This window comes from Pezoporus occidentalis, unplaced genomic scaffold (assembly GCF_034315485.1).
Source record: "Pezoporus occidentalis ecotype Australia unplaced genomic scaffold, CSIRO_AGI_Poc_V1 ctg219, whole genome shotgun sequence".
Classification (NCBI taxonomy): Eukaryota; Metazoa; Chordata; class Aves; order Psittaciformes; family Psittacidae; genus Pezoporus; species Pezoporus occidentalis.
Genome location: NW_026914062.1, coordinates 690,570 through 704,178, shown reverse-complemented (window position 1 = coordinate 704,178; position 13,609 = coordinate 690,570). Strand labels below are relative to the sequence as shown.

The 13,609-nt window shown below is 39.9% G+C and overlaps 1 protein-coding gene across 1 annotated transcript; it reads right to left on the bottom strand.

The window, feature by feature from the left end:
* Positions 1-102: 102 nt before the first annotated feature.
* SDF4 (stromal cell derived factor 4) lies at positions 103-13,336 on the bottom strand. Its single transcript, XM_062620082.1, has 7 exons — positions 13,145-13,336; positions 12,057-12,426; positions 7,081-7,217; positions 6,505-6,618; positions 4,226-4,384; positions 2,963-3,138; positions 103-1,449 (listed from the first exon to the last, which is right to left on the bottom strand). Exons 2-7 carry the CDS (start codon positions 12,362-12,364, stop codon positions 1,273-1,275), a joined length of 1,071 nt encoding a protein of 356 aa, XP_062476066.1. The 5' UTR covers positions 12,365-12,426; positions 13,145-13,336; the 3' UTR covers positions 103-1,272.
* Positions 13,337-13,609: the final 273 nt, after the last annotated feature.

Sequence of the window (13,609 nt, the reverse complement as noted above, 5' to 3'; positions counted from 1 at the left end):
ATATAAAAAGACTCTGATACAAGCCACTTCACAAAAATAACCAAAAAAAATCCAATAAAAAAAAGAGAGAGGGAATAGTGAAACAGAAACAGACAGCAATACTTATATTTACATTATATTAAGAGAATAAATTTAATCAAATATAACATCTCACTTGGTTTTCAGGCAACCCTTCCAAAAGAGGGGTTGTTACAGTAAAGATGGAACCAGAGTAAAAATACATTTTCTGTTTTAGACAGTAGTGGATATGACCCTTGTGTTGCAAGATGCTTTCAGAGACTACCCAAAACCAGACAGATTAAAAAGCTTCCCAAGCGCTGATTGTACATTGCTCTGGCGGGAGCAGTTCAAAAGCAAAGCCTGTATTTCTGCCAGCTTCATCATACACAAGTTCATCAGCATCATTCATTTGGACAGAGGCAAGTAAGTTTAGTAGGTTTAACAATGAACTCCAGTTAAGTAGTAACCATACACCTAAGGGAATCCTACTGCTCTCTCCAATGTCTAAGTCCACAAAGAAACCTTCCACATTGCTTCATTTTAGAATGAAATCTGATTTTTAAAGACATAAGCCGTTTTCCCACATTCCCAGTGTAGTCACAAACTCAAATCCTGCCGCACTATAAAACCAGTTTTCCTTTTCAACCAGAAGCAGAAGAGCTTCTCTCCAACATTTAAAGTAAGTTCTTCCCCACAGCTCCTAGAAATAGTTTAGCAACGGAGGGAGAACTTATTAAAAAGTATTAAATCCTCAACAGTACATAAGTAGGTTGAGACACACTGAGAAAAATCCTAGCAAATCAGTCTACACACGGATACTCTCACAGGGCCAGAACACATGTATGTGAACCACAACTGCCTTTACGAAAGCCAGCATCTCTCAGTGTTATTTGTGATTTCCATGGATCAGCAGCTATGAGGGCAACAAGAAGAGTTAAATAGTTAAGCCTCCACCAAACATGATTAACCAAAAGCAGCTGAAACTTCAGCGGGATTAACTGTACAAACCAGGGTGAACTCATGTAGTCCAGGACCCGCCCCATCATTTATGGTCATTTTCTTCCCTCATACTGAAGGCAACAGTGCTGTAGATCTTATATACGGACGGACTATGTTTTAGTCTAGGACAACACACTGTAGGCATATAACACAGATAGCAGCAAAGTAACTTTCTGTCTGTTTGGGAGTTGGACTTCTTTTCCTTTTTTTCCTGTGGTTTTATTTTTTTTGAAAACAAGAAAGTGCTTCAGAGCTCTGGAAAAGCGAGCAGGATCAGAACTCCTCATGGACATTACGTGCATAGTCCATAAGCTTGCTGCCTGTGAAGTACTCGCTGTATTTCAGGATCTCTTCCAGCTCTAAGTGATGGTTTTGATTTTCATCTGCTACTGCTATCATTTGCTTCGCTTCATTTAGGGCATTGTATTCATTCATAGGATCCATATATTCCTAAAGCAAATAAGAAAACGATTGTCAATGACTGAGCACACGTTCCTACACATCAGAATGATGAACCTTAGCTCTAGATAAGCTTCAGCAATTATGAGACCAACTAAGCCATCCCAAAGTGAACATAAGTCATGGAAAAAAGTGGTAGCACAGCTTTTTAACGGGCTTGCTTCTGTTCTCTTTGCTATTTTTCCATTCATTGCTCCCTTGGCTGTTCTAACAGAAATCCAGATTTTCTCACAGCTTATGTCAAAGTCTACAATAAAAATATCTTTGACGTACTGGTTGCAAACTGAACTATCAAATCTGGTGGGGTTTTGTGAAGAAATGCCAATTCAGAATGAAAAAGTGGCATGCTACTGATCTGCATGACCAATACAGATGTATTTTCTTGTTTCTTACATACGTTTTTAGAATTATGTTGGATTTAAAACTGTCTTGCTTCATTTTAAACCCACAGGCAGACATTCTGAGGTCAAGTCTCAGAAACAAAGCATTCTGCTCCTTTACCTAACCTGAAACAGATAAATCGTTTCCAAGCAGTGCACTTTTAGCTCATGATGTAAAAGACTTAAGATCATCTTCAGTTCTTTCCAGACGTGACATACGTAAGAGCGTGTGTCTATGTGCGGACACGTATACAAAGACTTCACACTAAAATGGCTATTTTTAGAAGAAAATTATACATTAAAAGGTTTTAACATTGACTATGTTACAAAATAACTGTTTATCCATACTACCACTATGTTCAGACCCACATTATTTGCATCCTGAGCTTTTGACTTTCAACATTCACCCTGTCTCAGGGAGAATATGAACATTTGAGAGGTTCTCCTTTCACCTGCCTATGCTGCAGTATGAATTCTGCTACTCAAAGTATATTCCTGCAGCCAGAAAGGGAAAAAAGCCAGAAGTGAACCACAAACCTCTTCCATTGGCCACAAAACTGCCACAACTACAGGGTGCAAAGCATTTTGTGTTGTTTCATAGACTCTTCTGCAGACAGAATTAATAGAAGAAAGGGTTTTTAAAAACACTCTGAAAGAGATCTCTGCTATTTTCTAGGCTCCTGGGCCCCGAGGTTTGCTGGTCATTGGGGCTTTTATGGTTTATTTTGGGGTTGTTTTCTTTAATACATAAGTTGCCCGTTACTCCTTTTGCAGCTGAAAGTATGACTCACTGCCCATCACCCAGGGCACCTGATGAAGGTTGTGACTTGCTTTCATATGCTCCATACCCATATAAGTGTCTCTGTGACAAAAAAAAAACTAAAAGCATACCTGTGAATAACAGTTAGGATACAAAAACTTCCCCTCTGCTTTAACAAAAAGTATAACACTATCTGCAAGCACTACAGAACAATACTATAATCCAAAGTAGTAGTAGACACACACACACTGTACTGTTAATTCAAATATTTTTGGACTTCATACTCTCTAAAACAGTTTCAATCCTGTATTTAAAATCCTGCTATTGGCTTTATAAGCACTAGAACTGTTTGAGGAAGACTTACCTCCAGCTCTTCCATTGTGACAATACCATCGTGGTTAGCATCAATCACCTCCTCAAATTCCTTTCTCCTGTCTTTTACCCAGTCATCATCAATATCTTGAGCTTGCTGGTTCTCTACAGTACCAACAGGCAATGAAATGAACTCTGAAAGGGTGAGTTTCTTATCTCCGTCTTGATCTACAACAGAAGGACAGAGGAAGTGAAAAGTGTCTGCTGAATGCCCACTAAAATGAGAAATTCCTTCCTGTCTGAGATGTCACTGGTACAGTCTGCCTGGTTCTAGCAGTCCACAACCCTGACTGTAGCAGAGAACAGTTACCATTTATAGCTTTGGATAGCCAAAACTTCTCTGCATTATGGCATACATACAATGTTTTAGAAGGCTAAAAAAAATAGGAACAGACGAATCAATAAGAGGCTTTCTGGATTTGAAGGACACACCAGGCAGCAAGTTAAGCCTTTTTCTTTTTTAATCTACAATCCACGCAGCAGACATTTCTTGCAGCTGTATCCAGTCTCCCCTCGTGTTAACATTCACATAAATTACCCCTCACAAATGACTGTACTGGAGTTGGTTTGGCTGTGTGCTTCACATAAGTATCACTGGAAAGTCTTCATATTTTTGAAGCTAAAAACTAGCAAAGTCATAGCTCTCTTTCTCTTTACTCCAGGTGTTCTAACCGTTTAAATACGCATCACTAGTGACTCAATAGGAAAAAAAAGTGCCAATACTTATGAATTTAAGGAAAAAATACTATTTTCTTAGGAACTTCAACCATTACTTTCCACATTCAGGACTGTACATCTCAATTCTTGCTCAGTTGCTGGGCTGGGGAAATATGAAACTGTAACTGCCCTCCTCATGGAGCACTCACATGAATGTATTTTACAGTATGTTACTACTTACAAAACCTTTTCTACTGTTGCTACAGTGACCCTCCAGTGCAGAAGCACTTCAGAGTGACGCAGCATCAGCTGAACTTCTTTGTAGAAGTATTCAGTGTATCTTTCTAATATACAATAAATATTGCGCTGTTCTTTAACATCCAGAGACTAGTCTTGAGAGAGGCACAGACAACTCCAGAGATGACAGCATTAACAGTTTGTTTTTCTTACTGACCACATTACAAAGCATGTAGAACAGAGCAATCAAGATACTCCAAAATTTCAGATAGACCCATGACAGTGCAATGACCTAACACCTACCCAATAAAATGGTTTGCAATTAAACAACTCTCAAGAAAGATGTTTTAAAATGGCATACCCAAATCTCGGATGATTTCTTTCACCATGAACTTCAGCATCCCCCTACTATGCTCTGGATGGAGAAATGACAAGAACTCTTCTTCATTCAACATCAGATCAGGAGGTGGGTTGTCAGCTTGGTACCACCGATCCTTCAGGTTATCTAGAACTTCCTGTGCTAGAAATGTAAGAAGATTAAAGCTATCATGTTCAATCTACTTAAAGTTCTTCAAATATAACTTCCTCTGACACTGAATTGTTTAAGCAAGGATGACCAGCTCAACACCCAGGGAAAGCAGGAAAACAAAATGCAATTAGTTTAAGTCTAGTTTGTGCTAGCAAAGGTCCTTTAACCAAATAACCAAACTGAAATTAGGGGATGAAAGCAAAGATTTAACTACACCAGTATCAAACCTCAGCATATCAAGTGAAAAGTATCATCCTACCAGTACTGTTAGCTGGTTCTGGTAGGAGGTATGAATAATCCAACTTGCTCTCCATTCTTAATTTCATATTTTGAAGCCCATTACCAACAGAAAACTTTTGCCTGCCTGAATACCAGTAGTACCTTTCTTCTGAACAAAACATCTTTTTTTTCTACATTTTTTTCTACATTATGTGTACCTAATGGTCCCGAACATAACTAAACAGGGAAAAAACACCTGTGTGCAGGGTATTCTTTTTCTGGTGTACGCATTTTCTAAATGACACAGTGGAAAAAATACTGCCTGTAACACACGCTGCGTATCTGCAAACTACACTAACAAACACAAAGCTGAAGCAATTGCTGCTCGCAAGTCTTAAAAACACTCTGAAAGACTACAGTCTTCATACAGACTTTTTTTATTACTTTAATAAACTATCTTAAATAGCTCCTGCATGCTCTTGGTTGCTGAGTTTACACTACTAATTGCAATAATACAGTTGCAATGAAGAGTTAAGTCTTCAGTGAATGTTTTCTTGTGAAGAGTGAAGAAAACCTTCAGAGACTGAATATGAATCTTAGGGCAAGCTTGTAAAAGGCAAGTTTTAGTTACGCCAAGGACATAAGTAACCACAGAATAGACAAATCACTTGCTTATGGTCTTCCAGTGTAGCCAACCCCAACTGTTAGAAGTCACAAGTCAGTCTCCCTTTTGCCTACCTTTCCTACTCAGCCTTAAACGAAACTCAACTGTCAGTCATCACTAAAACCTTTATTTAACCCTAAGTTAAATGAAGTTGTGTCCCTAGTTTTGCCCTGGCACCCAAACTGCAGCATGCTTCTGTGCAGGACTCAGAACATACCTTAAGATCCACAAGTTGTTCTTATTATACGGGCCGAAACAAAAGTACCTTTACATTGCATTATAGCATGAAAACAAGTTGTGCCTATCCTCCTCAGCAAGCAGTAGACAACTAATGTGACTTTCCCAAACAATGCTTGCTACCTAGGTAGAAAGAAGATTATGGACCCATTTCCCTTATTCAGCAAATCTTTAATCTGATGAGCATTCCTGTAAACCGTAGTTAACCACACTGCCATAGAATACGCTGCACAGGTGTTTTCCCTGCCAGAAAACTCAAAGGCCCATTTGCATTTTAGTTGCTTTTTGATAAATGGAAAATATAACAACATAACCCACTTTAAAATGACTAATTCCTGCAAGGAAAGGCTAAGGTTGCGTGCTTTACTTAACAGTAAGTTTAAAAACCCTTTTAGATGGCGAGGCAGAGAGATTACTTTCTTGTTGCCAAGTTTATAACAAGCCAGATTCAATCGAAAGTTTCAGAAGTAATAAGGAAGAAACAATCTCACTAAGCTAAAAAATCATTCTCTATAAAGAAAACTCAGATGAAATAACTGCTAGGCAACCTTCTGCTGTTCCAGTATGCTTTGCAGTGCCTAAGCCTGCACCTATTTAAACGTAACACTGGTAGCACATACACCCCTTCTCAATTTTAGAACAGAATTCTTTATAGCAGGTCCCTTTCGTTTGGAGCAAGAAGGGTCCTAGCTCCTCAATTAACAATGTAAAGGTTCACAGACAACACAGGTCTGACAAATTTTGGCAGACTCTTAAATGTAACTACCTGAGAACTATTCAAACAGGCAGTAACAATTAGGCAATTAATTTTTTTTTAGTGTTAAGGTAGATTTGAGTTAGAAAGAAATCTAGTGTTTCTGTGTAATGATTTACACAGTCTGTATTTGTGAAGAAGCAGAATAAAGAAACATTAATCTCATTTTAAGAACAGTTTTGACACTCAGGTTTTAGGAATGTAAAAGAAAAACATACACCAACGCTCTGCACTTACTTTCTTCATCTATTTTCAACTCTTCATTATTTTTGATCTTCTCTGCAATCTCTTTTTCATTAAAGCCTTTGCTTGCCAAAAATTTAATTTTATATTCATCCCAGGACACATGGCCTGTAAGAAAGAGCCATATCTCAGATACGGTATCACATGCTTAACAACAAACTTTCTTATCACTTAAAATAGTAGGTGCTAAATTCTTTTGGCTCACCTCTATAACCATCACATTAAGCTTTATGAATGGCAATATGAAAATTATCACCTAATTTATGTTTCTTTAGGCCACACAGGCCTTGTGCAAATAAGCCATTTTTGTCACCATCCTTACCCCATCCCTGGCAGAGCCATAATTTCCTATGACCACAAGTGAAATAACACAACAGACAACACAGAACTACCACTCTGACTGGAGCACGTTACTTCTTTGCTTTATTGTCTTGTGTAGGGATCAAATCTCATGATTACATGCAGACCAAAAGAACTTGCATTTTGTCACAGCACATTTGAAGAGCAGGTTTGGCTACTGGCAAGAGACTGAAGACATCATCAGGAGATGGAGGAAATCATTCATCTTACCATCACCATCAGGGTCCACAGCTCGGAAGTGCATTTTATTCTCTTCCACAGCTTCCTGGAAGTGTTCATCTGTCTTTTCCATGATCCAGCGCTGCATCTCTTTGGCACCTATCTTTTTATCATTATTTATATCCACCCTGCGGATGAACAGCAAACAAGAATTAGATTTGGAGACTGACGGGGGCAAAGATGTAACGTATTTTTAGATTGTAACTTATATGCTTTATTCAACAGTAATATAGGTTGCTACAGAAAAGAGTATTTATAACCCTCTCTGAGAAGGTGTTTATAGTTCAAAGAATGCACAAGTAGCAAGTTAGTCCTTTATTTCATAATTAAACTTAAGTAATTACAACACCTAGGTTACTACCCAGTGAAAAGCATTCAGCCATACTTCACTTTGGTGTAAGTTAACTCATTTCAATATTAGGTTTTTCAGTAAATTTTTGAAGTACAGGAAACCAGAAATACATCAAAATTATTTTATTTCATATTAGTTCAGAATTGCCAACTGCCAGCTGCTGCAGACTGTCGTGACTGAAAAATTTCTTCTCTAACATTATCTCAATTTATCTTTCTAAGTCCTTTTTACCTTTATCTTCCAAGAGCTGCCTCCGTGTGCCTGCCTAGGTGTCAACTGCCACAACCATTAAAAACAAGCAAAATGGTACTTCTGCCAAGAAAGGATGGACCAGGCAATCCTTAAGGTCCCTTCCAACCTGGTATTCTGTGATTCTATGAAAATATAGAGCAAGGACTTCCAAACTGTTTAATACTTTGAGCTACAGAACTAAACTTTTTCTACCTGACTGACCGCTTGGCTTTGCAAGCGAAGATTTGGGAAGGGCTTTAACCACGAATACTACAAGCACGACGACCAAGGGCATGTGGGGTATCCAAATCTGGTAGGAAAAAAAGGCTGCTTAGGCAATCAGGAAGTGTCTGACCACGACTGTCAACTCCTGAGCTAACTCCAGCTACCCATGTGCTGGTCCGCCCACATAAAACGTTGGATCTGCAGCTTCCCATGCGCTTTGTCACCTACCGCTTGGACCCTCACCTGTCCATACAGACAAGTGAGAATAAGCCCTTCCAGCCTGCACAGTGGATTTAGGTGAAACACAGCTAAATTATCAGTAAACATACTATCTGACAACCCATTTTATTCCTTAATGGACTACCAATACTGCTTTATTGTACTCAGATGCACTGCCACACCAGCAATTCCATTAATGGGTATTTCATTAAAATTAAATAATACACAAATTACAGTTGAAGACCAAACACAAAACCATAACGTGCCACTTCAAAGGTTTGTTTTTTCTGAGGATATCATTAAGTATTTATTCTGAAACAATACATTATTTAAAATCAAAAAGCCATCACTAACACTCAGGAGGCAAGATTCTATTTAGAGCACACCAAAAACACTCTTGTTCAATTAGAACAACAAACCACCATAAACACACACACAAAAGAAGAGGGGGGAAAAAAAAAAGCCAAACACACACACAAAAAAAACAGCTTAACTTTGGCTTTTTTATCTGTTTGTGTTGCTGTCTTAGCAGTACTTAAGTGTTATCATTGAAATTCAAGTTATTAAATGTGATTTCCTTTTAAATGTCAACTAAATGTTAAAAGCTTAAGCCAAATAACTCTAATCTTCTACAATACTTAGCTCTAAGAATAAATACAGAAAGAGTGGGTTTAAATATTGTATCACATCTTTCCTCACACATACGAGCACGTTCATTATTAGTAACTTTTCAGTATGACAAGACCAGTAAAATGGCCACACTCCACTCCCACCACCCTGCACGTACACGTGAATAAATGTGGAGCGTGATATGGAACGGGTACCGTCAAAAATGAGCAGGGAAAACAAAGCATTTCTCCCTCAACATTTACCATCCTAGTTTCCTTAGATCAAAGCTATCAAACTCACTAGTCTCTAACTGTACTTTCCATATAAATGACATTGTAACTGGGGACAAAGGTAAGAAACATCCCATTTATTGCTCTTGTAGGTCATGAAAGTATACCTCTGTTCTGCTACCAGAGAGCACAAGAAGTCTCCAGTGACTCAGATTTTCATGAACTAAAAGACATTCACTGTGCAAGGGGAGCTGAAATCCTTCTGCTGGCCATAAACAGCACTTCTGCTTCCAAGAGTCATAAATAACTGTATGAAATAGCAGATGTGGTCCTGCTGTGAGGTTACCACCTAAGGCAATAAAAACAAAAGACTGGCCATGCTTCCTCAGGTAACCATCTCATACAGAACAGGCTACTGAAAACGTTTCCACTAGTAATGGCAAGCTTAGATAATTACACGTGGCTGAACAATCTCATACTGGGAAGTAATGGAAAACTGATTTTAACACTGAGATGGGCAATCAGTTTTCTAAGGCAGACAGGCCTGAGCACACAAAGGATGCGAGTAAAGAGTGGTACCTTCTAACATGCTCCTTAAAAAAAAAGGCCAAAGAACAAGTACTGGTAAGAAAGAATTTAAGATCAAGAAAACAAGAGGAATCCAAGCAAGGGTATCTTGCCAATTTACAACATACTGGGGGGAGCAGGAAAGCAGTGTTCTTACCCAGAGGACTAACGATAACTATTTCCTTGAGTATCTAATGTGTATCACTTTAGAATTGGTTTGTTTCATCCAAATAATGAAACAGAGATCCAGGATTTTTTTAAGAACAGAAAACAAAGCAAAGCTCTACTTTAGATGGTAGGTTGCAAAATGCATTGGATGTACATTTAAATGTGTGGGTTAGGAAAAACACAAATCAGGATGCACACGTCTTTTAAAAGCTTCCAATGGCATAAAGCACAAACAGGTTTTTAACTGATTAACACAAATCTGTAATCTAAACCAAAGATATTGAAACAGGAATACTTAAAATGTCACTTCATTCTTTATTCTACCTGCTATTGTCCAACATTGGCTGTCATTACCAGCACCTTCCCACCACAGACAGAATGCATACCAGTAGAAATAAATGCTGTGGTAGACTACAAGGCAAACTGAAATTAAGAAAGGGGGCATGGATATTACCCAAACCACTCTCCCCTTGTAGTCCAAAGACAAAGAGTCCCAGCTGTGGAGTCTATCAGAGCTACACTTACAAGCACTGGGGGATTCAGGAGTTCTGCTTTAGGAAAGACTAAGTTTATGACTTTTAAACAAGGGGAATGAAAACCAAAAAGCCTCTGTACACCACAGGAGCAAGCAGAAGGCTATTTAAGCCTGCGTCCTGATGAATGACCATCAGAGTAAGGCACTTGGCTAACACAAAGCTTTCCATTTTTAAATCGCCACTAGGACAGCTACCCAATAGCTGAAAACATCAGCAAAATGCAACTGATAGAAGGCTATGCAACTTTCAAACTCACAGAGGTAACTCCATCACCACAAACACACACTGTCAGAAAGTACACACATTACAGACTTCTTCACTTTATCAGTTTTGTTCAGTACATGCAATTTAATTTACAAGTTGTGACCCTCAGAAGCACCAAACTGAAGCCTAGTACCCAATGCCATTGATTTAGCAAAATCAGCATTACCATAAACACACCTGATTGCTTTCAATATCCTTCCACCTCCCCTGCTATCAACACCCACCTTCACAAGCCAAACTACACCATACAGTAACACAATAGAGAACCCACAGATTCCAGGCTGATTTAAACTATATCAGTGAAGACAAATTTAGACTTACTAGCTTTCCACAGACGTTCATACTATTTCTCTTTTCAGCCTTTAAGAGTGTGTCTAGAAAGCAAGTGAATTCCTCAGAGTGCTCTTCTACATTTCTAATCTGATCATCTGATGGAATGTAATTATATCCGAGTGAAGTTGATCTTGAATCCAACTGCTTTTAAGCTGCTTAAGACTTTCATCACAAAGAGGCAGAAATGGAGTTTGCAATTTGTGAATGACAATCACTAACCACCCGTTAAGTGTTTCCAATAAACATACAGCAATAAAGAAAATGAAATCTTTTGAGCACAATCTTAATTTTTGGATATATCCTACCAATGAAGTGAGTGGTCTGAAGCGCAGACACAGTAATAAACGATTCTGCTCTATATGAGAAAGGCACTCTGGTTTGCCTGCTTGATTTACCAACTTTATTCAGGAGAACACCAACGTTATTATTGATATTTTTTCCCTGTTAATGAAAAGTTTGCATTCAAGTGCATCCCCACACCATCATGGGCATTAAAAGCACCGATGTAATCAAAACTGTTCTAATAAAATTAATCCTCCATTGCAAAAAGGCAAACAAAGCAAATTCTGCCACCTATTGCCTAAAATATGCACTGACTTCGATTTCCAATTCCATTACTTTAAGTGACCTCCAAGCACCTGACAGTTCATCAGCTCACACAAACCTTACCTAGCACAAGAAACGCTTTAAAAAAAAAAAAATGCTTGAATGTCTAGAATTCAATATTTTTACACCAAGATAGGGACACAGGCTTTGAAAAGGCTACAAAAAGAAAAAACTAATCTTTCTATTCTCATGCTTCATTCTCTTTTCTAAATTCTAAACAATTAAATGTTAACAACGCTTCATACAGAAAACTGTCACATGGATTTCCACATTCTTGGTATATGCAGTTAGGCACAAGTATTTTTACCCTTCATGTACTTCATTCAAACACTGACACTTTAGACACTCAGCATCTACTAGGAAGTTTTATGAACAGAAAGTAACTGTTAAGTTTATTTACCACACTCTCACCCGTATATCAGTATGTTTTATCATACCATTCCATTCTCACTCCTGAGGACGATTTACACAGATACGTTAATACCTTAGTAACAAGAACACAGTGCTTACAGTATGCTGCTTTCCCCCTCATCATCACAGGTTTTGAGCACTACAGAAAAACTTGCAAATTTTACTTGAAATCAGAGAAAGAGGCTGCACTGCTCATGGCAACGTACATAAACTTACTTGGAAAAGATGACCATGAGCTTCTTCCTATTTCTTCTGGGTTCTGAGTCTTCCTCAAACTCTTCCATCTCTTTTCCTAGGAAAACTTCTTGATGAAATTCCTTGTTAAGGTGTCCATCCATCTCCATTTTGACCCCGTTCAAGTGATCTGGGGGCAAGATCTCATTCTCATCTTTACTGTCAGCAGGCTTTTCTTTGAGGGCTGAATTATTTGCAGGCCTTGCATAAACATCCATGAGGAGAAATACAAACAGAAGGGACAAATACAGAGATCCCAAACTGCAGAGAAAGGCCTGTCTTGACATCATTTTTTTTTTCCTTTTAATTCAAAGTATTGGCTGCTTAAATCTCTCTGAATGGATTAAATGATCTAAAAACAAAAAGGAAAAAGCAGAGGCAAATTCAACTCCAGAACATTATGTCATTAATAAAACTTATAAAATCCAGAATCTATACACACATTTCCTATGAAAGAATTAAAAAGCCTGTTAAATAATAAATATGCAACAAGTGATTAATTGTGCTTGTTTTCAGCCTGGACAACTGTAACCTCTGTCAGAGGACTACAAGAAAGATGGAGGGGGACTTTTGACAAGGGCCTGTAGGGATAGGCCAAGCGGGCTTTAAACTGATAGAGGGGAGATGTGGATTAAACATTAGGAAGGAATTCTTCCCTGTTCAAGGCCAGGTTGGACACAGGGGCTTGGAGCAAACTGCTCTAGTGGAAGGTGGCAGGGGGGTGGAACTGGATGAGCTTTAAGCTCTCTCCCAACACAAAATATTCCATGAATTTGGAAAGTCTGAGAGACACAGGGTTATAAAAGCCACCACAGAAAGGGGAGCTGGAAACACGCAGGAAACAGCCGGCAGGAAAAAGCAACCAAAGGGGCGGACCTGTCATGCCCTGCCTGCCGGCGTCTGAAACCCTCTGCCACAGAGGAGTTCGCACACACACACAGGACCCCGTTAGAGCGCTGAGGAGCACAAAACCCCCCACAGCCGCGAGGCCCAGCCCCGGGACAGGGAAAACCCACCCGGCCCGCGGGCAGGAGCCACAGATGGAGAAGGGGAGCCTGGCACGCACTCACCGAGAGCTCCGGGTGCCCTTTTCCTGCAGGAGGGGGAAGCAGCCTCCGAGAAGCGAGACGGAACGGGCCCGGCCTCGCTGCCCCGGCGGCTCCGCTCGGAACGACCCCGAGCCCGCTCCCGCCCGACGAGCGCGGCCTGAGGGAGCGGGAGGGGGGCGAGGGCGCTGCGCGGGAACTGCGTCAGGACGCCGCGCGTGCGTGAGGGGCGGCCAGCGGCCATCTTGGAGCAGGGCAGAAAGCGCCCTGAGGCGAGGCAGCCGCCATTTTCCTTCGCGGCGGGCCCGGTGAGGAGAGCGGGCAGAACTCGCTCAGTGCTGAAGAGCTGAACGTCCTTCCTCACATGGAACAAAATGGGTTGGAAAAGACCTTGGAGATCATCAAGCCCAACCGTTTGCAGCACTGCCAAGGCCACCGCTAACCCATGGCACTGAGGATCTCATCTATACAGTGTGTGAACACTTGAGG